The sequence below is a fragment of the Erythrolamprus reginae genome, chromosome 2 (assembly GCF_031021105.1).
Source record: "Erythrolamprus reginae isolate rEryReg1 chromosome 2, rEryReg1.hap1, whole genome shotgun sequence".
In the NCBI taxonomy this organism is placed as follows: Eukaryota; Metazoa; Chordata; class Lepidosauria; order Squamata; family Dipsadidae; genus Erythrolamprus; species Erythrolamprus reginae.
This window is the reverse complement of record NC_091951.1, coordinates 331924076-331948734: the sequence shown is the minus strand read 5'-3', so window position 1 is coordinate 331948734 and position 24659 is coordinate 331924076. Positions and strand designations below refer to the sequence as shown.

At 44.2% G+C, this 24659-nt stretch overlaps 2 protein-coding genes across 3 annotated transcripts in view; one reads left to right on the top strand and one right to left on the bottom strand.

The window, feature by feature from the left end:
• Nucleotides 1-7471, bottom strand: part of NUP155 (nucleoporin 155) — a 51507-nt gene extending 44036 nt beyond the window's left edge. Inside the window, exons 1-5 of one of the 2 annotated variants that reach the window (XM_070743430.1) lie at nucleotides 7227-7471; nucleotides 5224-5361; nucleotides 4745-4841; nucleotides 3637-3707; nucleotides 1377-1469 (exon numbers count right to left, since the gene is read on the bottom strand). In XM_070743430.1, the coding sequence (XP_070599531.1) occupies nucleotides 1377-1469; nucleotides 3637-3707; nucleotides 4745-4841; nucleotides 5224-5361; nucleotides 7227-7365 (538 nt within the window). In that variant the 5' untranslated portion in view covers nucleotides 7366-7471. The remainder of the gene's footprint in view (nucleotides 1-1376; nucleotides 1470-3636; nucleotides 3708-4744; nucleotides 4842-5223; nucleotides 5362-7226) is intronic. The other variant, XM_070743429.1, reaches the window with a different exon arrangement.
• Nucleotides 7472-9296: 1825 nt separating this feature from the next.
• WDR70 (WD repeat domain 70) overlaps nucleotides 9297-24659 on the top strand; it is a 181926-nt gene continuing 166563 nt past the window's right edge. The window contains exons 1-5 of the mRNA XM_070743427.1: nucleotides 9297-9408; nucleotides 9503-9565; nucleotides 13441-13524; nucleotides 15053-15179; nucleotides 21339-21525. Coding sequence (XP_070599528.1) covers nucleotides 9384-9408; nucleotides 9503-9565; nucleotides 13441-13524; nucleotides 15053-15179; nucleotides 21339-21525 — 486 coding nt within the window. The 5' untranslated portion in view covers nucleotides 9297-9383. The remainder of the gene's footprint in view (nucleotides 9409-9502; nucleotides 9566-13440; nucleotides 13525-15052; nucleotides 15180-21338; nucleotides 21526-24659) is intronic.

Below are 24659 nucleotides of genomic sequence, written 5' to 3'. Positions count from 1 at the left end.
CTTAAGAACTTAATTCGTTCCGTGACCAGGTTCTTAAATAGAAAGGTTTGTAAGAAGCAATTTTCCCCATAGGAATCAATGTAAAAACAAACCCATTAGGAAAGAAAAGCTCGGAATTTGGGTAGGAGGAGGAGGAAGAGGAGGACAGTCGCTGCCGAAGGAAGAAGGTGAGGTGAGGGGAATCAAAAAAATCCAAAACTTTAAGGCTTTTTTTTTTTTAAAGAGGGACTCTGAGGCAGTAAGGAGGAGCATGTGCCTCCCATACACCCGTGCGAGGCTGCTTCCCATACACTGCGCCAGAGAGAGAAATCCAGGGGGAATGGCAGGAAACTGGCCGGGCCTTCATGCCGCTCTCAAATTTTCTGGGAAATTTTTCCGGGCTCAGGTTCTTAAGCAGAAAATGGTTCTTAAGAAGAGGCAAAAATATCTCGAACACCCGATTCCTATCTAGAAAAGTTCTTAAGTAGAGGCGTTCTTAAGTAGAGATACCACTGTACTAGAAATTATTAAGTCTTATTTTCTTTCAATAACCCACGGAAAAGTTAGAAAAACAAAATCAGAGGGCTGGAAGAGACTTCAGCAATTGTTTAATCCAACCATCTGCTATTAAGTTGCAGAAACAATTTTAAGACCAACGTCTGTATTAATACATATTTTCGCATGTCAAATTTCTATCCTATGCTAAAGGCAGCAACATTTAATTCAAAACAAGCCAAAACATCCCTTTGGCTGGTATGCATCTTCCTCAATCTCTGGTCCTCTACCAGGATTCTGCATGGGAATTTCAGGATTCTGCATAGTATCTTAGTTATTCCGAACTCAAAGTTCTGATGGCATTCCTGGGATCTGCTGGTGCCACTCTCCCAGATTAGGGATCACAGTCCTGAATGCTTCCTATCTATCTATCTATCTATCTATCTATCTATCTATCTATCTATCTATCTATCTATCTATCTATCTATCTATTAATCTAATCTAATCTAATCTAATCTAATCTTTCTATCTATCTATCTATCTATCTATCTATCTATCTATCTATCTATCTATCTATCTATCTATCTATCTATCTATCTATTCGATTTTTATGCCGCCCTCCTCCTTAGACTCAGGGCGGCTTACAACATGTTAGCAATAGCACTTTTTTTAACAGAGCTAGGCTATTGCCCCCACAATCCAGGTCCTCATTTTACCCACCTCGGAAGGATGGAAGGCTGAGTCAACCTTATGCCTACCCTTGCGACTTTAGCCTTGACTTTCCACATACCCTCTAGTTCAGAACCTGGTACTTCTCCAGATTATGGATGGATGGATAGATAAAAATTTATAGGCCTGCCCATCTCTGGGTGGCGTACAGAAAGGATATACATTCAACCTACCTGCTTGCAAGGTAGTATAGCTCAGTCCTAAAATAACTATATCCACAGGAGTAGCTAAAACCAGCAAGTGCCGTATATGTGGCTGAAAGATTCCTGCAAATAATATAAGAAAATGTGTCCATATATCAGTTTTTCACTAACAAAAATATTATCCAAGTCTATAAATAGATAGTGGTCTCTAAACAAAATTAAAATGAGGACTCAAATACCACACACTGGTTTGACAAAGGGAACTTTCATAACACCTGGTAGCCTGAAATAGTATTGTAAGTCTTGTAACTATTAATTTTCTATTCTGGGGGAGATCCCGGCAATTGAACTTCAATCAGGCTGATTTATAGGGCCGTATAACTCATTTAAAAGAGGTACACTGTAATGCATGGAAGTGTTTAAAAAGCCTTTTCCCCCTCTATCAGTCGAGTTTGTATGGCTGTTTGGAAAGTTGCTATGAACTACTTCCATATGCACATATGCTTCTAACCCCTTTGGTTTGAAACACATATGTAAAGGCAACTGGGATAAGCTTACAAAGCAGACACACACAACCCTGATGGGATGGGTTTGCTTTAATGACTAGAAGAGAGGCATTGATTTGTGCCGCTCGACTGATGTATACAGTACTATCAAAAGTTCACATGACGTGGTGAACAAAGCTTTAAGGCTTATTTGGAAATACTTGAAGTTGCTGGCTTTTTTCTCACATGGACAGAGCTGCAGAATTATTTATTTATTTATTATTTAGATTTGTATGCCGCCCCTCTCCGCAGACTCGGGGCGGCTCACAACAAAATACAACAATTCATGACAAATCTAAATTGTAATTTAAAATATTTTTTAAAAACCCATGTACTAAGCAAACATACATACAAACATACCATGCATAAATTGTATATGCCCGGGGGAGATGTCTCAGTTCCCCCTATGCCTGACGACAAAGGTGGGTTTTAAGGAGCTCACGAAAGGCAAGGAGAGTAGGGGCAGTTCTAATATCTGGGGGGAGTTGGTTCCAGAGAGTCGGGGCCGCCACAGAGAAGGCTCTTCCCCTGGGGCCCTCCAACCAACATTGTTTGGTTGACGGGACCCGGAGAAGGCCCACTCTGTGGGATCTAATCGGTCGCTGGGATTCGTGCGGCAGAAGGCGGTCTCAGAGATATTCTGGTCCAGTGCCAAGAATTATCCCTATTAGTTCAGCCTGATTTGCCACTTCCAAGTGTGCTGTAAAAACCTTCTGTGGCCAGAAACCAGAGAACACCCCTCTTAACACTGACAAAACCCAAACCAACAAACCATGGTTTCTTTATATTGTTCTTGCTACTTTCAGATACTCTTTCATGCTGTAAGAATGCTATGCTTCCATGTTCAGGAGAAGACAGAAGAGTCTGCTATGTTAGTCTAATTATTTTATTAGACTATGTCCATGAAGCACAATTTCTACCCTATTTCCCCTATAATAAACCCCCCCCTGATAATAAGCCCTATTGAGCTTTTAAGTACATGGCAATAAGGCCAAGTGCTTATTTCAGGGTTCAAAAAAAATATAAGACAGGGTCTTATTTTTGGGGAAACACGGGTATTTCTATTTTTTTTTACAAATACCAAATAAATAACAATGATGATGATGATGATGATAATAATAATAATAATAATAATTTATTAGATTTGTATGCCGCCCCTCTCCGAGGACTCGGGACAGCTCACAACAACACAAACAGTGTACAAATCCAATTTTAAAATACAATTTAAAACTCTTATAATAAAATAAAATAATCACACAACCAATCAAACCATACATTAACCTTGACAAGTGGGGTGTGTGTTAGTTTTCCCATGCCTGGTGGCAACAATGAGTTTTTAATAACTTACGAAAGGCGAGGATGGTGGGGGCAGTCCTAATCTCTGGGGGGAGTTGGTTCCAGAGGGCTGGGGCCGCCACAGAGAAGGCTCTCCCCCTGGATCCTGCTAGACGACATTGTTTAGTCGATGGGACCCGGAGAAGGCTAACTCTGTGGGACCTAATCGGCCGCTGGGATTCGTGTGGCAGAAGGCGGTCTCAGAGGTATTCTGGTCCGATGCCATGTAGGGATTTGTAGGTCATAAGCAACACTTTGAATTGTGACCGGAAATTGATCGGCAGCCAGTGCAGGCCGCGGAGTGTTGTTGAGACATGGGCAGGTCTGGGGAAAGGTTTGTTCTCTCCAAAAATAAGAACAACCCATTCTGTGCCCTGTCCCTAGATGGGCTTTCTTATATAATATTTTACCTGCTTTTGGTTTCACTAATCCAACTGCAAGAATGGTTTCACTGAGCCCATCAAAATAAGCAAGGTCTCCCCTATAAGAAGCAACACAAGAAAGCTGTATTAAAATATAAAAGAGATTTAGGATGTCTTTCTCAAGGATCCTGAACTAGAACTGATAAGTGTAACATTTTGATTTTTATGCAAATCATATATACATATCACGGACAATTATGAGTCAAATATCTTGTACGTGTATGTACACATGTACACAAATATACATTCATTCCAAGATACAAATTCCTCATCTACATACTATTGGAGATTTGGTTGTGTCAGGGTTCCAAATAGCAACCAAAATTAAATCAGACTACAAGGCAAAGTATTCCTCAAAGTTCTAATTTATTAATAGAGCCATGTTGGCAATCTGGGTGAAGCCGGAATCTGAAATCTCCCTGGTTTCACCCCCTGGTTCACCCACACCCACAAGTCCATCAAGTTGTCCAATTTAATTTAATTTGATTTAATTTATTGGATTTGTGAGCTGTCCAACTCCTTTCAGATTCTGTGTGGCATACATAATACAACAATATACAATATTTAAAACCCTGTTTAATAAATGTACAGTATTCATACTTCTGGGCCAGAGCTAGATGCTATTGCTCAATGGTCCCAGGCCTGCTGGCAAAGCCAGGTTTTTAGGGCTTTCCAGAAGGACAGGAGGGTGAGTGGCGGTACAGATCTCCAGAGATAGCTGGTTCCAGAAAGCCGGAGCCACCACAGAGAAGGTCCTCCCACGTGGTCCCGCCAAGTGGCACTGTTTGGCCGATGGGATCTGGAGAAGGCCAACCCTGTGGGCTCTAACCGGTCTCTGGGAAGTATGAGGCAGAAGACAGTCCCGTAAATAATAAACAATAAATAAATAATTTTCTATTGCCATGCTGGCAGAGTCTACCCATCTCCTTCCCTGCAGGTATAGAGAGACAAAGGATTACCTTGGCTTTCTAAAAAGAATTTGTTATAGTTTCCGCCCAGCTCATACAAACCATAACTCCCCCATTCTCCCCCAATAGAAAATGCATAGTAGAATAGCATAAGATCCCGAATAAAATGGCTTCGGCCTGACACATACCCATCTTCATAATTCCACATAAAGATGTCACTATCAATGGTCAGCCATGCCCTACTGATCTCAGGAAACACTCCCATCATACAATTACACTGCATATCTGGTACCAAGATTTAAGGAATAAATACATGGAATGTAGAAGATATTGCCTGATATAAGGACAACTACATAAATCCAGATTGCAATATTGTGCTAGGCACTCAAACCTGAGACTACATTTTTTATGCTACACATATGTTCAACTGCTAAGTGTTTTAACATTACCTGGCACAAATTTAAATAAAAGCAACTTTTAAAGTCTATTTCCAGTGAAAGAAAAATTACCCACAGGACAAATTCCTTATTTTTAACTATAATTTTTAAAAAGTACCTATTTTTCAATCCTTCAAAATTAATTTAAAAACATACTTTTCTAATAGGTTTTCCCTTTTTTGAGATAAAATTTGTGTCATAACATTTCACTAATATCAAAATGAGGATACGTCCAAATTGTTCCACAAGTTCATGGGGTAAAGGAACTCTTCGGATTGAGCTGATTTCTGGAAGGCAGGGAATTGAAAGGAAGCCAGGCCCCTGTAATGGATAATCCATATCTGATATGCCAGAAACAGAGGGACTACCTGTAATTAAGGGGAATTTAAAAAAAGAACCCGTAAGAAGACAACACAACAAAAATACGGCTATGCCAAAGTGTATCTCTGATGCATAAGTAATTTTCCCAGTATTTTTTGGTTCTGTTTCTGTTTGTCTACTGACCTTTAAGAAGTTCTCTCTGAAAAGTCTGAGGGAAATGGGGAGGTGGACAATTCTTCCAAAAATATATATATTTTAAAAAAAGATTAGATCCTTCTGAAACATCAGCCCAAATATATGTTCTAAAAGGATTTCATAGTCAGGTTACTTCAGACATTGGGATCAAGACATTAGATGAGTTATTTTGGAAAGCACTGTGTTTTGACTGTGGATTTTGTTCTTATTTTTTGGTTGGAATATTTTGATTTTTTAAAATGGCTGCATGCCTTTACATTTTTGCTAGAGAAATTCACGCAAAACTGAACTGAATCTTTGATCTGCCTTTCCACTGACTAAATTTGTTTTCTCTCGTTTTATTAGACACTTATTTTGCTCTAGAACCTTGGATTTAGATTTAAAAAGATGATTTGAACCATCAACCATTCTGATTTGAACTGCCCCGTGACTGACCTCAAGATCAGCCAAAGGTAGCTGCCATCTCCTTAGAAACTGCTTGGATACATTATTAAAAATAGGAAATTTAAATCTGGAACATGTTTCTATCATATAAATATGGCAGGTTGGCTGAATAATAACGACAGGCTTATTATTACTGCTTTTTCAAAGCCAAATGAAAACCTTTTCATTTAACTGAACCCTTTAGGTTTTAAAAAGTGAAATTATGATTCACTGAAACATATTTCACTGATAATTCCCTGATTTCCCTGTTTTTCAGGTTTGCTGAATACCCTGATGTGAATACAGGCGATCCTTGATTTACAACAGTTCATTTTGTGACCATTCAGTTACAACAGTTGAAAAAAGTGACTTAAGGCCATTTTTCACACTTATGACCATCGTAGCATCCCCCATTGTCATGCAATTTACCTTTGGATGCTGGACAACTGTTTCAGCAGTATGCAACGAAATTTCATTTTAATGTGAGCCGATTATAGTGTATATTCAAAATGACAATAAAGTTATTCCAACTCATATTTATGAAGGTTTGCAGGGTCCCCAGATCATGCGAACCCCTTTTTGCAACCTTCCTACCAGCCAAGTCAATAGGGAAGCCACATTCACTTCATAACTGCAGGGATTCACTTAAGAAACGTGGCCAAAAAAAAGTTGTAAAACCGGGCAAAATTCATTAAAAAAAATTTTTTTTCCACTTAGCAATATTAATTGCGAGTTCAATTGTGATTGCCAAGTCGAGGTTTACCTGTACTTTTTTGCCACTGGCAAGGCAACCTTAACAGTCCAGACAAGACTGCTGTTGGTAGGAATGGATAGTTTAACCATTAGGCAATACTGCCAGGGGGATCTGGAAGGGGCTGTGAACCTTTCAAATGAAGAATAGAATAGAATAGAATTCTTTATTGGCCAAGTGTGATTGGACACACAAGGAATTTGTCTTTGGTGCATATGCTCTCAGCGTACATAAAAGAAAATATAGATTTGTCAAGAATTACTTAATGATTGTCCTAGGGGTCAAATAAGCAATGAAGAAACAATCAATATTAATTACAAGCAATAAGGTACAGTCATACAGTCTTTAAGCAATTTAATTCCCGCAGTCAGAGAGACTGAAACGGGGTGCCACTAAAATAGGCAATGACAGGAAAAAGCGGGAGCCTCGCACAAGATTACAGGCAGCATTCCTAGGCAGTGTGCATGACCGCCGGGAATTATGGGCGCTGAAGTCGCTCAAGAGGGAAAAGCCCGACGCTTCCCAACGAGGCGCATTCCTCACCGGGCGCGGGCACGTTCAGCAGGTCCGAGAGGTCCGGGTAGCACCGGTCTTCCTGGATCTGCCGCTCGATAATACGCCCCGCGTTTTCCAGGGCTTCTTGCAGGGCCGGGGCGGCCGCGAGGTTCAGAGCAACCGGCATGACTATGGACGGGGGGGAAATCCGATCCTCTCAAGAGGGCCAACACGGGCCACTAAAGGCGCCTGGCGGGCAATCCCGGCAACCCCCGCGCGTCCGCACGCACGCTAACTTGCCCGCCCAACGCGGCGGCTGGTCAGCGAGGAGCAAAGCCTAGAGCGGAATCACAAAGGCACGCTTCCGGCCTGTCGGGTCGAAGGGAGGAGAGGAGTTCCCTCTTACTCTGACTGGAGGGCGGGGCTGCTGAAGAGCGACGTCTGCCCGCCCATAGCGGCGGCTGATCAGTGAGGAGCAAAGCCTAGAGCGGAATCACAAAGGCACGCTTCCGGTCTATCGGGTCGAAGAGAGGATAAGAGTTTCTTCTTACTCTGACTGGAGGGGCGAAGCTGAAGGGAGCTGGTGTTTCTTGCCCGGAAGAGCCCGGGAAACTGACAGGAGCGCGGAGCGGGGGAGGCAAAACTGTCATTCCCAGATGTTGGTCCCTTGGAATGTCATGTGGAAATATACTGCTCCTCTTCACGCTAATTCAATGCAGATTTGGAGATATAGATAGCCCTTACTATCTATATCCCTATTATAGATATAGACTGACTTACAACAGTTGGTTTAGGGACTGTTCAAAGTTACAACGGCACTGAAAAATATGATTTATAACCATTTGTCACAGTTACAACCAGAGGCGGATTCCCATTACCGCCACTACAGGTGCACTACATGTGCAGCTTCTGTTCTTGCGCATCTGCACATGCGCAAGAAGCAAAAATCGCCAAAATCTCATGCACGCATCCTCTCGAGAGGTTTTTCTTCCTTTGTACACTGCTCAAAAAAATAAAGAGAACACTTAAACAACACAATATAACTCCAAGTAAATCAAACCTGTGAAATCAAACTCCACTTAGGAAGCAACACTGTTTGACAATCAATTTCACTTGCTGTTGTGCACATTCAACTCTGTACAGAACAAAGGATTCAATGAGAATATTTCATTCATTCAGATCTAGGATATGTTATTTGAATGTTGCCTTTTTTTTTTTTGAGCAGTGTATTTTCCTTCGGTGATATTTTGGAAGTGATTTGCCATTGTGTCCTTCATAGAGCTGAAAAAGAATGACCTGTCCAGGATCACCCAAATAAAATAAGATTAGCATTCACAGCCTCTTAAACCAGGCTGGCTGTCTTGTTAAGTCTATAGGGCGGCACAGATCATCTTTGTTTTGACACTAGTGCTGAAATCAGAGTTAAGTTCATAAACAAATCTGTTCCCAGTTGATGTTTGATTGCTTATAATGCCATCAAGTAGTAGACTCCAGTGATCACATAGACAATTTCCCCCATGATTATTTTCCCCTTTAATCCCACTTATGACTGTAACTTGTTGCTTGTATGCTTCAGATTTTTATTAATATTGTTTCCTCATTGCTTATTTGATCCCTGTGACAATCATTAAGTGTTGTACCTCATGATTCTTGACAAATGTATATTTTCTTTTATGTACATTGAGAGCATATGCACCAAAGACAAATTCCTTGTGTGTCCAATCACACTTGGCCAGTAAAGAATTCTATTCTATTCTATTTACTGTTAAGAAGATCAGGAGGCTTTACTGAGGTCCCAGTCCTTCAAATGTTATTTGATTTATTCTATTCTATTCTATTCACCTGGTCTTTCGATGCACCGATATTTAAAACAAAACAAAACTCCTAGTGTCTACTTGGACTTATCCCTACATTGGAAGCTATTTCCCATTGTCTGCCTGCTAGGGCTCACAGAGAGTGAATGACGGCTTACCGGTTTCCAGCCTGGTGCCTTAATCGCTAACCTAAACTGGCTCCCTTGGTCAAATTTGACTGTAAAACTGAATTGAACTCTCGCTCTCTCTCATTATTTGCCCCGCCGGCCACTAGACGCCTCTATACTCTCCGAAGGAAGGAGGCGGTCCCTTCTACCAAAGCGCCGCTTCCTCTCTGTGGTTTTTTTCTAGTGGCTCCGGCAGAGTTTTTATTAAGCCTGCGTTTTGGGGGATGCAGCAGCCCGAGATGGAGAACGGTGAGTGGCGAGTGGGTGGCTGCTGCTTCTTCTTCTTCCCTCCTCCGCAAAGGCTTGCAAGGAAAGAGCGCTGAGTGTTTCTGTCTCCTTTCAGAGGCCGAGCAGATGGCAGGACCGGATCCGGAGCTGGCGGCTACGATGGGTTTCTCGGGCTTCGGTAAGTTTGGAGGGGGAACTGCTGGGGACGAGGAGGAGGCGGCGGGTGGGATGGGGATGCAAAACCTGGTGTAGATCTCTACGTTCATGTCCGGAGGGATAACGGGGGGTATCCTGCAAATCCTGGGTATCTTTGCTCACCTGGCTGAAAGTTACAGGGGGGCAAGATTTTTAAAATCTGGCCGCTCCAAACTCGACTGTATGAAATACGACAATAATAATAATAATAATAATAATAATAATAATAATAATAATAATAATAATAATATTAAATAATTAATAATAATTAATAATAATTAATAATAATTAATAATAATAACAACAACAAATAAATTAGATTTGTATGCCGCCCCTCTCCAAGGACTCGGCGCGGCTCATGACAATAATAAAATACAATAAACAGTGGTACAAATCTAATATTAGTAAAACTGAAGTTAAAACCCTTTAATATTAAAAAATAATCAATACTGCACAATCATACCATTCTAATCAGCAAAGGGGGGGGGAATCAGACCCCCCCCATGCCTGGCGACATAAGTGGGTGTTTAACATCTTGTGGAAGATGGGAAGGGTGGAGGAATTTGAATCTCCGGGGGGGAGCTGATTCCAGAGGGCTGGGGCCACCACAGACAAGACTCTTCCCCTGGGTCCTGCCAGACGACATTGTTTAGTCGACGGGACCCAGAGAAGGCTGACTTCATGGGACTTAATCAGCCGCTGGAACTCGTGCGGCTGAAGGTGGTCCCGTAGGTATTCTGGTCCGATGCCATGTAGGGCCTTATAGGCCTACATGGTAACCTAGTAGTTTTTTTAAATTTTTAAATTTTATTTGTTTTGTCACGTACGTATTGGTGGTATACAAAGATATAATATTTATATGCATGATACTAGTAAAAGAGAAACATTAGGACAGGGGATGGAAGTCACTCTGGTGCATTTATGCACACCCCTTACCTCTTAGGATTCGGGAGAGGTCAACAATGGATAGTCTACGGGTAAAGTTTTGGGGGTTACCAATGAGTCAGGTAGTGAGTTCCATGCATCAACTACTCGGTTACTAAAGTTGTATTTTCTGCAGTTGATTTTAGAGCGGTTTACTTCAAGTTTCTATCAGTTGTGTGCTCGTGTGTTGTGATTGAAGCTGAAGTAGTCGTTGACAGGAAGGACATTGTAGCAGATGACTTTATGAGCTATGTTTAGGTTGTGTTTAAGGTGACGTAGTTCTAAGGTTTTAAAACCTAGGATAGTAAGTCTAGTTGTGTAGGGCAGTGTTTCCCAACCTTTTTTGAGCCGCGGCACATTATTCATATTTTAAAAATCCTGGGGAACATTGAAGGGGGGGGGGGGGGGGCTAAAGAAAAGTTTGGACAAAAAAAATCTCTCTTCCTCCCTTTCGCTCTATTTCTCTCTCTTTCTCTCTCTTCCTTCCTTCCCTTCTTTCTCTCTCCATCCCTCTTTCTTTCTTCCTCTCTTTTTTGCTCTTTCTCTCCCTCCTTCCCTTCCTCTATGTCTTTCTCTCTCTCTCTCTCTCTGTCTCTCTTGCTATGTCTCTCTCTCTGTGTCTCTCTTGCTATGTCTCTCTCTCTCACTCTCTCTCTCTGCCTCTCTTGCTATGTCTCTCTCTCTCTCTCTCTGCCTCTTGCTATGTCTCTCTCTCTCTCTCTCTGCCTCTTGCTATGTCTGTCTCTCTCTCTCTTTCTCTGTCTCTCTTTCTCTCTCTCTCTCTCTTTCTGTCTCTCTTTCTCTCTCTGTCTCTCTTGCTATGTCTCTCTTTCTCTGTCTCTCTTTCTCTGTCTCTCTCTCTCTCTGCCTCTCTTGCTATGTCTCTCTTTCTTTCTCTCTCTCTCGGCTGACTGCGAGCGGGAGCCCTGATGGCAGCAGCTGGATGTGCTGCTGGACGCCGTATATGCTGGCGCTGCATTGGGCATGGGCGTGGGGCTGGCACCTCTGGCCCAGCCAGCGAGCCAGTGCCAGCCCTGCAGCGCCAGCATGTACGTTTCCAGCAGCACGTCCAACTGCCACCGTCGGTGCCTCCACCCTGGAGCTCCCTCTCGCCGCCGCCATCTCCCCGCGACTGCCTGGGGCCGCTGCAGCCCACACCCTCCCGCTCCCACCGCCAGTGCCCTCCCGCCGGGCCCTAAAGGACACTTGCCGCCGACACCAGGGAAGCTCCAGCTGGGCAGGGCGCTGCCGGTGCCTCCGACCTGGAGCTCCCACTCGCAGCTGTCCCCCGGCTCCTGCCCGATGCCGCTGTTTCCGGCGCTCTCCTGCTGGGCCTCAAAGAAGGAAGGCGGGAAAAAGTAGGCGCGAAGAATGAAGCTCTCCTTTTTCCTGCCTTCCTTCTTTGGGGCCCAGCAGGAGAGTGCCGGAAACAGCGACATCGGGCAGGAGCCGGGGGACAGCTGCGAGTGGGAGCTCCAGGTCGGAGACACCGGCAGCGCCCCGCCCAGCTGGAGCTTCCCTAGGAGCTTCGCGGCACACCTGACCGTGTCTCGCGGCACACCGGTTGGGAAATGCTGGTATAGGGTATTCTGTTACGAATGGAAAAGCAAATAATGCACGCAAACCCATTAGGAAAGAAATTTGGGTGGGAGGAAGAGTAGGATGAGAGTTGCTGCCGAAGGAAGAAGGTGAGGTGAGGGGAATCAAAAAAATCCAAAACCTTAAGACTTAAAACAAAAAAAGAGGGACTCTGAGGGGGTGAGGAGGAGCATGCACCTCCCATGCACCCGGCGCGAGGCTGCCTCCCATACACTGCCTGCCATACACTGGCTGCTGCTGCTGCTACCTGCTGCCTCTTCCTTCCCATGCTGAAGGGCTCTCCTCTCCTCTCACTCGATATAGCCGGCGCCTTTCGTTCACTGTTGACACCTTGGCAGCTCAGAGCGAAGGGAGCGTTTCTTTTCTCTGGGCACTGGCAGAGGTTTATTCCCTGTCCAATCGCCCAGAGAAAGGAAAATGCTTTGTTCGCTCAGGACTGACAAAGCCTCCTTAAGCGCCACCAAAAGGCTCCTCTAGCAGCCCAGATGGCTAAGATTAAAGGGGGAATGGCAGGAAACTGCCCGGGCCTTCGTGCCGCTCTCAAATTTCCTGGGAATTTTTTCCGGGCTCGGGTTCTTAAGTAGAAAATGGTTCTTAAGTAGAGGCAAAAAATCTTGAACACCCGGTTCTTAAGTAGAGGCGTTCTTAAGTAGAGGTACCTCTGTATATTGTGTGTTGAACAAAAGTTTAAAAAATGATTTACAAAACCCATGATATCTTGCAAAAACTAATATAGCTTTTTCAAGGGTCCTTTTTCAAGGAGCAACTGGACTTCCTTGTTTTTCTTTTAAGACACCCAAGAAGCTCTTCAGCTTGTTGAGAGAGAGTTTTCATTTGATGGTTTGTTTCTGATAATAAAACCGATAGCCTAATTTACTGTCTTAATATTTTAGGCTTTCATATATCAAGCATTTGAAATAATATAGCAAGAGTTTTTAAGCTTATCAGTATGTTTCTGCTTTGTGTATATTAAGTATGCAAAACAGTATCTTTTTGAAGTGTCTGATTGCAGGAAACAGATTCTCAAGAGTTTGTGATAGCAAGTCTGTTCCGATAAAAGTTGCAATCTTAAATATATTTACCCCTTAATTTTGTGTGACGTTTTCACAATATACAATATAGGATTGCATTGTAAAAAAAATACACTATTTACCAAAGCATTCCTTAATCTCCAAGTTTGCTGAATTATAAAGTTTGTAATTCTCAGTCAGCATGGCCTGCTGAAAGGTAGTGAGATTCATCCAGCAAGGCAACCTGTTCTCGCTGAGTTCCATAGATTGAGTTTTCTTTTAATATAATATCACTTTCTGGGAAATTGTTTTTTCTTCTATCTAGGAAAGAAAGCGCGAACATTTGACTTCACTGCAATGTTTGAACAAACCCGAAGAACTGCTGTAGAACGAAGTAGAAAAATTCTCGGTGAGATATGCTGTACAAAAAATTATTTTATTTTGTTTTGTTTTGAGTACTAAATGTACATTGTCCTGCCTTACACTGAAGTCCGAGAAGCAGGAACATCCCTGGTCCACCACATTGTTAAAAATAAGATAAAAGAGTTATAAAAATAAATATGCATACATACTGTATGAAAACCAGAAGGTCTATGAAAAGCTTGCTAGCATGTTAAATGGAGCTTTAAGTTTCTTTTTCAGTCTATAATATAAGACAAACTAGTTACGTTTTTAAAAGATAAAAATATAAACAATTGCATTAATTATTTGATTCAAGTCCCATTCTACTCCGCTGGATCAAAGGAAGTACTGACAATAAAATAAAAATTGCAGCAATGTTTTAAGAAGTAAGAAACAGCAGTTCATGGCTAAGGTTTATTCAGCTTGGTGGATGTGTCTTAGCTTGTTTTACTATCCAAAATAGTAATCCAAAATACAACTCAACCGAGACATTTAAAATTTGTGAATTTTAGAAAGACTGGGGAAAAATAATTTGAGAAGTTTGGGTTTTTTAAATTGGTTCTCTGATAGTTCAGTTCCGAAAACCGTTCCAGGACCCCAAGCGATGATCGATTTTTCACGAAGTAGTGGTGCGGAAGTAAAAACACCATCTGCGCATGCGCAGATGGTGTTTTTACTTCCACCGCAGCCCGCCCTTCGCCCGCCCACCCCGTTGCTCGCGCCTGGGGTTTCCCCGCGCGCGTGCCGCCCGCCCGCCCACGCTGTTGCTGGGGCCGCTTCCCAGCTGGGGAGCGGAGCTGGGGTGTCCCCAAGCGCGCGCGCGTTGCTGGGGCCGCTTCCCAGCTGGGGAGCGGAGCTGGGGTTTCCCCAAGCGCGCGCGCGTTGCTGGGGCCGCAAAGCGGCCCCAGCAACGCGGCGCGCGCTTGGGGAAACCCCAGCTCCGCTCCCCAGCTGGAAGCGGCCCCAGCAACGCGCGCGCGCTTGGGGAAACCCCAGCTCCGCTCCCCAGCTGGGGAGCGGCCCCAGCAACGCGCGCGCGCTTGGGGAAACCCCAGCTCCGCTCCCCAGCTGGGGAGCAGCCCCAGCAACGCGCGCGCGCGCTGGGGTGTCCCCGCGCGTGCCGCCCGCCCGCCCACGCCGTTGCCCGCGCCACCGCTGGGGTCTTACCGGGGCAAGAGAGGGAAGACCCAGGGAAGCCGCCCAGCTTCCCAGCTGGGGAACTCCACCATCTACGCATGCCTGGCCATAGAAAAAAGGCACGCATGCGCAGATGGTGGAGTTTACTTCCGGGTTGAAAACTCGCGAAATAGCCCTTTCGCGATGCTCGAGGACGCGAAACTCGAGGGTTCACTGTATACTGTATTTGGAATGATTAACCAAACAGGAATTTGCAGAGATTTAACTGTTTTTTTCAGTAGGTGGCAGTGTTGCCATGAAAACCAGGAGTTCATCATCCTTGTTTATGTAATACAATAATATTTGACCCCATGACTGTATCGATCCATATTTCTTTTTGTTAATCCTTTATTATTCAGAGGAACGTGAGAAGGAAGCAGCTGAGAAAGAGGCAGCTGAGAAAGAAGCAGAATTTGCAGGCCAGCGAGAAGGTGCCAACTCTTCAGGGGGTGCAGGATCACAACCAGTAAAAAAAGTATCTTCCAGGTATAAATATTAGAAATCTTTAAAGTTTTGACATTATGTGCATTTTATACATTTTTTTAATCCCTAAACTGAAAGAGAAGATCAGTCATTCCTCTTAATTGTGTTCAGCATCTTTTAGAGCAGAGTTCTTCAAACTTGGCAACTTTAAGACTTATTTATTTACTTACTTACTTACTTACTTACTTACTTACTTACTTACTTACTTACTTACTTACTAGATTTCTATGCCGCCCTTCTCCAGGCAACTCAGGATGGCGTACAATATTATAAATGCCACGATATATAAAAGAAATCTAAATTACTTTAAAAGAATTTTTTTTAATTGTGTATCCTCACTCCCTTTCTTTTCCTGTTTCCCCCACTTTTTTACTTTAATATTCAATAAACAATTTAAAATAAAAAAATAAAAATAAAAGAATTATGCAAATTAATAAAAGTGTTAAAAGCCCCATACAATCATACAATTCAATCATTCATAATATCGACCGGAGACGATCTCATAACTCACGTCCCCCATGCCCGCTGGCAGAGGTGGGTTTTTAGAGCTTTACAAAAAACCAGGAGGGAGGGGGTGGTACATTTCTTTTCTTCATTAGTCCCTTTTAGAAACCGAAACGCCAATGCTTTGGCCAGCTGCTGTTGTGAGTGCTCCTTGATCACCTCAGGGCATGTCAGATTCTGAGGAGGATGAGCCAGGCTCCTCTGAATACCCTAGGCCAGGGGTCCCCAAACTTTTTACACAGGGGGCCAGTTCACTGTCCCTCAGACTGTTGGAGGGCCGGACTATTAAAAAAACGTGTGAACAAATCCCTATGCACACTGCACATACATTATTTAAAGTAAAAAACAAAATGGGAACAAATACAATATTTAATATTTATTCTTCCTCTTTCTCTCTCTCTCCCTTTCTCTCTGTCCTTCTGTCTTTCTAGTTCTCTCTCTTTCTCTCTGTCCTCTCTCTCTCTTTTTCTCTCTTCTCTCTTTCTCTCACTCACTCTCTTTATATCTCTCCCTCTTTCTCTCTCCCTCTCTCTGTCTCCTCCTTTCTCTCTCTCTCCCTTTCTATCTCTCCTCTTGCTTTCTCTCTCCCTCTCTATCTTTCCCTCTTTCTCTCCCCCCTCTCTCTTTCTTTCTCTCTCTCTTCCCTTTCTCTCACTCACTCTCTTTCTCTCTCCCTCTTTCTCTCTACCTTTCTTTCTCTTTCTCTCTCTCCCTTTCTCTGTCCCTCTTTCTTTCTCTCTGTCCCTCTCTTTCTTTTTCTCTGTCCCTCTCTTTCTTTCTCTCTGTCCCTTTCTTTCTCTGTCCCTCTCTATCTTTCTCTCTGTCCCTCTTTCTTTCTCTCTGTCCCTCTCTTTCTTACTCTCTGTCCCTCTTTCTTTCTGTCTGTCTTCCTTTCTCTCTGTCCCTCTCTTTCTTTCTCTCTGTCCCTCTCTTTCTTTCTCTCTGTCCCTCTTTCTTTCTCTCTGTCCCTCTCTTTCTTTCTCTCTGTCCCTTTCTTTCTCTCTGTCCCTCTCTATCTTTCTCTCTGTCCCTCTTTCTTTCTCTCTGTCCCTCTCTTCCTTACTCTCTGTCCCTCTTTCTTTCTCTCTGTCTCTTTCTTTCTCTCTGTCCCTCTCTTTCTTTCTCTCTGTCCCTCTTTCTTTCTCTCTGTCCCTCTCTTTCTTACTCTCTGTCCCTCTTTTTCTTACTCTCTGTCCCTCTTTCTTTCTCTCTGTCTCTTTCTTTCTCTCTGTCCCTCTCTTTCTTTCTCTCTGTCCCTCTCTTTCTTTCTCTCTGTCCCTCTTTCTTTCTCTCTGTCCCTCTCTTTCTTTCTCTCTCTTATCTCTGTGTGGGGGGGAGGCGGCTGCTTGAAAACCCCTGACCTCCATCGCCTCCCCCCCACGGCACAAGGCGAGCACACCTCGCCGCTGACACAGGCGCCGGGGACTGCCCTGTCCCCCTGTGCAAAACTACGCAGCCCCAGATCGCTCGCTTCTCCAGCCAGCAAAGCCGACTGCCCGGCTTTGCTGGCTGATGCAGGAAAGGAAAGCGTCACATTTAAAAAGCACGCCACTTTCTGGGACTGCGGCGCCGTGGTGGCCTTCAAGCGCGGCCCTTCGCAGCGCACCACCACCCTTTCCTGCAGGAAGAGATCGGGCACTTTACCGGGAGGTGGGGGCCGGACGCTGGGTGCCGGGGAGGGCGAAGGAGTGGACGCGCCTCTCAGCTGCAGAGCGGAACGGGGGTGGAGATCAGCAGCGGAGTCCGGCGTTGGGGGCCTGGGGCCATGCGGGACCGCTCATCCAGGCTTGCCGGTCCACGCGCGCCTGGATGAGCGGTCCCGCATGGCCCCAGCGCCGGACTCCGCTGCTGATCTCCACCCCCGTTCCGCTCTGCAGCTGAGAGGTGCGTCCACTCCTTCGCCCTCCCCGGCACCCAGCGTCCGGCCCCACGCCGCCTCCACCTCCCAGTAAAGTGCCCGATCTCTTCCTGCATGAACGGGTGGTGGGGCGCCGAGAAGGGCCGCGCTTGAAGGCCACCACGGCGCCGCACTCCCAGAAAGTGGCGTGCTTTTTAAATGTGACGCTTTCCTTCCCTGCATCAGCCAGCAAAGCCAGGCAGTTGGCTTTGCTGGCTGGAGAAGCGAGCGGTCTGGGGCTGCGTAGTTTTGCGCAGTGGGGACAGGGGGACAGGGCAGTCCCCGGCGCCTGTGTCAGCGGCGAGGTGTGCTCGCCTTGTGCCGTGGGGGGGAGGCGGTGGAGGTCAGGGGTTTTCAAGCAGCCGCCTCCCCCCCACACCCAAACTTGAATTTTGCGTCCACTCACCGCGGAGGAGGAGGGGAGGAGGAGGTGGAGAGGCAAGGGGGCGGGGAGGAAAGCGGGCCTGCAATTGGCCAATTTCTTTCTCGCCTTTAGGGAGAGGAACTGTTGCTGCTCTGCCATAGGGCAGCAACAGTTTCTCTCCCTAAAGGCGACAAAGGAAGGGGCCAATTGCAGTCCCGCTTTCCTCCCCGCCTCCTTGCCTCTCCACCTTCTCCTCGCTGAACAGCCGACCGTGGTGAGTTGACAGGAGATTCGGGAGCTTATTTTATCGACCAGTAAAATCTCGTGAACTTGCCACGGGCCGGTTAAAAGACCTCGTTGGGCCGCATCCGGCCCGCGGGCCGTAGTTTGGGGACCGCTGCCCTAGGCCCAGGGAGTTTTCCAGCTGATGCAGAGAGCAAGAGTGAAGGAGAAAGTGACCTGAGTGAGCCTGAGGAACCACTAGAGGGGGCTGATATGACAATGGCAGAGTGGTCCCAGTCAGAGGATGAGGAAGACATTAGAGTGGAAACTTAGTGGATTGACCCTCGCTGTAGGAGATTGTTGAGAAGGCAAGAGTGGGTGCCGGGGTGGCGCAGGATGTTTGAGGGCCGTACACAGAACACTTACTGAGAAGAGAGAACTCACCGGGAAAGACCCCGATGTGGGGAAAGATAGATGGCGAAAGGAAAAGAAGACAGAAGAGGATCAGGGGGTTAAATAATGTCTTTTTTTATTAATGTTTTTATTGATTTTTATAATCTAAAACACACACATAACATATAACGAAACCTATATATTAAAATAAAGGCGTGTACAGGACCAGTATCTATATTCTTCCGAAACTATGTAAATTTTCTTTAGATTCAGTAACAGTTTTTATCGAAAAAGAAAGAAAAGAAAAAGACAATTTGATTTTTTTTTGACATTCAGCTCATTTGGTAAATCCTAACATTATCTTACTTGCTCTTTTTGTTTTCATCAGGGATGTATGTATGTATGTATGTATGTATGTATGTATGTATGTATGTATGTAGATTGTTCTGAGTTCGGGTTTTGCCCTGTGTAATATTTTGCATGTCTATGCGACGTTTCGGTGAAATCACATTCACCATCATCAGGCTGAAGTTTTAAGCTTCGTGTTCCATATTTACAGCAACACACTCATAGAATTGTGAGCCATTTTTACCTTTAATTTTTAGGGTCAGTTTAGACATTTCTGAACATTGAGTTATTTTTTCTAATATCAATTTGCCTTGGGGGATTTCTACTTTTTCCCACATTTGAGCAAAAGCTAGTCTTGCTGCAGTAGTGATGTGAATAATCAAATAAATATGATGTTGGTTAAGGTTTTTTTTCTTTTTCTTTCTTTCTTTCTTCTTTTCTTTTTTGTTTTTGTTTTCAGTGTTTCTTAATTTTCTTACTGGATGTAATGTAATGTATTGTTTTTTTGTATTCTATGTACCACGTATTATATTTGCAAATAAAAATTTACAAAAAAATTTGTAAATTTTAACATGTGCTCAGTGATCCCACTACCAGACAATCAATCATACCCACCACCAGTTGGGGGCATAGTTCCCTCTAAGCTGAGCAGTGAGCCATGGCTCACTTAAAAATCATCATCAACTCAGAGTTTTTCAAACCTGCCCAGAAGCCGAGAGGGAAAGAGTGAGAGGGAAGGAGAGAGAGAGGAAGAGAGAGAAACAGATAGAAAAAAGAGAGGAAGGAAAATAGAAAGAAAAAGAATGGGAGTAAGGAAGAGAGAAAGAAAATCAAAATCTTGTTTGAAACTAGCTCAACTATTTAAGTGGCATTTTGATATTGATAGAGTTGCCCTATTATGAGCTCACTGTTATAGACACACAGTACAGTATTTTATTTTGAAATTCTCTGAGGCAAAACAGGGTGGGTTTTTTATTTGTTTGTTTTTGTGTTTATTTATTTATTTATTATTTCTGTGCCACCCAGTCCCGAAGGGACTGCCGCTCAGACACTATACTTTTCTGCCCACCCCCCAAAAAAATTAGAGGGAACACTGGTTGGGGGTATTTCTTGTATAAATCATTTAAACCCAAGAGTGAAATATTTCTTTACATATTATAGAGTGATTCCAACTTGTTTCTTATAGCTTGGTCTCGGATCCTACTCGCCATATATCGTCTTACCTTGTCCCATCGCCCCATCAACTGCACATCAGTTTCATTAATCAAATTCATCCTTTTATCCATAATCTCGAATTGAATGTGGTCCACCATATGCCTATACCAATTTTGCATTGTCCATTTTGTCGCGTCTTTCCACCCCAAGACTATTACCGCCTGAGTGCTTTCTATCGCTGCTTGTTTTATTTCTCTGTATTCTCCCATCTCACTACTTTTAACTAATACTGCCATTTCCTTAGTAATCGTCCATCTTATATTTAATATTCTATTAATATCCTCTTGCACTTTTTGCCAAAGGTTCTGCACCACTGGGCATTCCCAGAGTATATGCATAAACACTCCTTTATCTTGGCACCCATGCCAACAGATACCTTTAACATTCTGCTGAAAGTGTGCAAGTTGGTTAAATAATGTCACCGACACAATGAACATTAATTTGGGCAACTCCAGAAGAGAGTGGAGGACAGGAGAGCCTGGCGTGCTATAGTCCATGGGGTCATGAAGAGTTGGGCATGACTTAACAACTGACAAAAGTGTTGGTTATGACCTATAAAGCCCTTCATGGCATTGGACCAGAATATCTCCGGGACCGCCTTCTGCCGCACGAATCCCAGCGACCAGTTAGGTCCCACAGAGTTGGCCTTCTCCGGGTCCCGTCGACTAAACAATGTTGTTTGGCGGGACCCAGGGGAAGAGCCTTCTCTGTGGCGGCCCCGACCCTCTGGAACCAACTCCCCCCAGAGATCAGAATTGCCCCCACCCTCCTCGTCTTTCGTAAGCTCCTTAAAATCCACCTTTGTTGTCAGGCATTGGGGAATAGAGATATTCCTTTCCCCCTAGGCCTATACAATATATGCATGGTATGCTTGTGTGTATGTTTGGGTTTTTTTAAAAAAATAAGGGTTTTTAAAATTATTTTAAATATTAGATTTGTTACATGTTGTTTCATTATTGTTCTTAGCCGCCCCGAGTCTATGGAGAGGGGCAGCATACAAATCAAATTAATAAGTAAGTAAGTAAGTAAGTAAGTAAGTAAGTAAGTAAGTAAGCAAGCAAGCAAGCAAGCAAGCAAGCAAGCAAGCAAGAAAGAAAGAAAGAAAGAAAGAAAGAAAGAAAGAAAGAAAGAAAGAAAAGGGACAAGTTAGGGACTTCAGCACTCACATAGTCAGAATATCTGCATCAGCCATTTTGTTTCTTGTCATTCTTCCATTCAGAGAAACGTCTAGTAGCGAAAGTGAAGACAGTACGGATGAAGAATGTGTTGGTCCTCCCTTACCCCCTAAAGAGTCAGTCAATGACTCTGATGAGGAGCTGATTGGTCCACCACTTCCTCCTGGCTTCGAGAACGAAGAGGACAGTGACGATGACGACGGTAGTGAAAGTTCCCAGGAAGAAGATGAGGTAAGCATTTATTCTCTCAATTCAGGCACGATGATAAACCATAATTTCTGCCTCATCCTGTCAGCATTATGGCGGCGCCCCCCTGCACGTAAGGCAAACGTGATACCTAATTTGCGGCAATAACTTTTTTTTGTTTTGTTTCTAAGAATTATGAAGGTAACCATACATGATAAATAGTAACATTTTATCAATATAAGAGAATACAGTGATGCCTCGTCTTACAAACGCCTCGTCATACAAACTTTTCGAGATACAAACCAGGGGTTTAAGATTTTTTTGCCTCTTCTTACAAACTATTTTCACCTGACAAACCCACCGCCACCACTGGGATGCCCCGCCTCCGGACTTCGGTTGCCAGCAAAGCACCCGTTTTTGCGCTGCTTGGATTCCCCTGAGGCTCCCTTCCATGGGAAACACCACCTCCGGACTTCCATGTTTTTGTGATGCTGCAGGGGAATCCCAGCAGCGCAAAAACGGGTGCTTCGCTGGCAACGGAAGTCTGGAGGTGGGGTTTCCTAGCAAGGGGAGCCTCAGTGAAATCGCAGCATCACAAAAACACAGAGGTCCGGAGGTGGGGTTTCGAGGACTTCGGTGTTTTTGCAATGCTGCGATTTCACTGATGCTCCCTTCGTTGAGAAACCCCACCTCTGGACTTCCGTTGCCAGCGAAGTGCTCGTTTTTGCGATGCTGGGATTCCCCTGCAGCATCGCAAAAACACAGAAGTCCAGAGGTGGGGTTTCCCATTAAGGGGAGCCCTCAGGGGAATCCCAGCAGTGCAAAAACGGGCGCTTCGGCAAAAGGGGTGAATTTTGGGCTTGCACGCATTAATTGCTTTTCCATTGATTCCTATGGAAAAATTGTTTTGTCTTACAAACCTTTCACCTTAAGAACCTCGTCCTGGAACCAATTAAGTTTGTAAGACAAGGTATCACTATTTGTAACTCGGGGCTGAACTCGAGGCTCCTTGGGTGCTCTGTGAGCTTGATTGTTTTCTTTGCAGATGTTTCGTTACCAAAGTAGGCAACATCATCAGCGCTAGAAGAGCATGGATTGTTTTTAAACAAAGAGCAGCTAATAATGTTTCCTAGCTGGCTAATAAAATACCTGCAAGAAACCAACCAAGTTCAGACAGCACCAAGGACTCCTTACAGATACATTTTATTTAGGACAGTAATCTCATTCTGACTAATTGAGAAGAACTCATAAAGTGAGACCTCACTTGCAATAATCTTATTTTGCTGGGTATAGAAGATGCTGCTGGGACTTATATGGGAGCAACAATATAATGTTCCAGTATCCTGGTAACTGACTCAAAACAAAAAAAGTTCTAGCAGCATCTGTGTTATACAGTGTTCCCTCAATTTTCGTGTGGGATGCGTTCCGAGACCGCCCGCGAAAGTCAAATTTCCACGAAGTAGAGTTGCGGAAGTAAATACACTATTTTTGGCTATGAACAGTATCACAAGCCTTCCCTTAACACTTTAAACCCCTAAATTACCATTTCCCATTCCCTTAACAACCATTTAGATTATTACTCACCGTGTTTATTTATTAAAATTTATTTTAAAAAATATTTATTAAAGGCGGCCGAAAGTTTGGCGATGACATATGACATCATCGGGCGGGAAAAACCGTGGTACAGAGGAAAAAAACGCGAAGTATTTTTTAATTAATATTTTTGAAAAACTGTTCGAACCCGCGAAAATTGAGGGAACACTGTATTGCACAGCATGGTACTAGTTCACAAGAAACTAGCAAAATGTTAAAGCTCAACAGCCCGAAACCTACTGGCACAAGTGAGTTTTTAGGGCTTTCTAGAAGGCCAGGAGAGTGGGGACAGTGCAAATCTCCGGGGGGGGGGGGGGGTTGGTTCCAGAAGGTTGGAGCCACCACAGAGAAGGCCCTTCCCCTAGGGCTCGCCAGCCAGCATTGCTTGGTTGACAGGACCTGGAGAAGGCCTACTGTGTGGGCTCTGACTGGTCACTAGGATATGTTGTGGTTAGCTCTGGCCCAGCTCCTGCCCCAAGGACTGTGGATGTGGGGGAGACATCCACATGCTACAGGCCTGTTTTGCCCCCAGTGGAATCTGCTGATGAAGGCTCCTCTGACCAAGAAGACATGAGTGACAGGGAGGAGGAGAGTGTGGCAGACAGCTCAGAAGGAGATCAATTATATAGCTCCTCCTTGGATTCAGAACAAGAGTTAATGATACAGCCACGCATGCGGAGAGCGATGCATAGGCAACAACAACTGAGAGATTATTATCAAAGAAAATGAGGTCACCTGTGGTTGGGTGGGGCTGTGGTAATTAGTGAGGCTGCTATAAAGAGCAGCCTGTGGGTTTGGCCATTGTGGAGGATTATCTGATCGTTGTGTTTCGTGACTGCTTTGCTGACTTTGACCTTTTGTGTGCTGATTTTTCCCCGCTTTGAAACTAAACCAGAGCAAAGGGTGTTTCACTTTGTGAAAGAAGAAGGACTGTGAATTGCCTCACAGCTGCAAGCTAAGTGTCGCAGAACTGATAAGGGACTTGTACAAATTACCAGTTTGTTTGGAGACGAGTGCTCTTTGCTATACCAAAAGAGGGCTTGGTTTAAGTGAATTTTCATTATGAAGAACATTGTTTTGAATTTTCAAACATGTGTGTGTCTGAAATTCGTACCTGTGAATTGTTGGGAGAAATCTACCAGAGAGCCCGACAGAACAGGATACATGAGGCTGGAGACGGTACCTGTTTGTGGTAGATATTGTGTTGTCCCCAGGAGTCCAGTGATTCTCTTCGCTAATGAACATGTGTTTCTCTTGAGGGATCATCACAGAGCAGATTTTATGTGTGGTCTCACATAAAGAGGACATGCTCCTCCAAATCATACATGCCATTGTCACAGTTTTTAGGTAGACTTGTTTTAGTTCTCTCCTCAGAGGACCATCTAGTGATCGCAGCTCTGTGCCGTGCCAATAAAGGTTAACAACTACTGTATTGTATTGCTGTGACTTGGACAAAGAACAGGAGTTATGGAATGAAATAGTATTTCTTAATACTCGAGATTCATTCCAGTCTGCTGTAACGCTGATTTCTAGCATTGGTTTGTTTCCAAGCATTCAATAATATTTTCTTGGCAGCTATGTTTCTG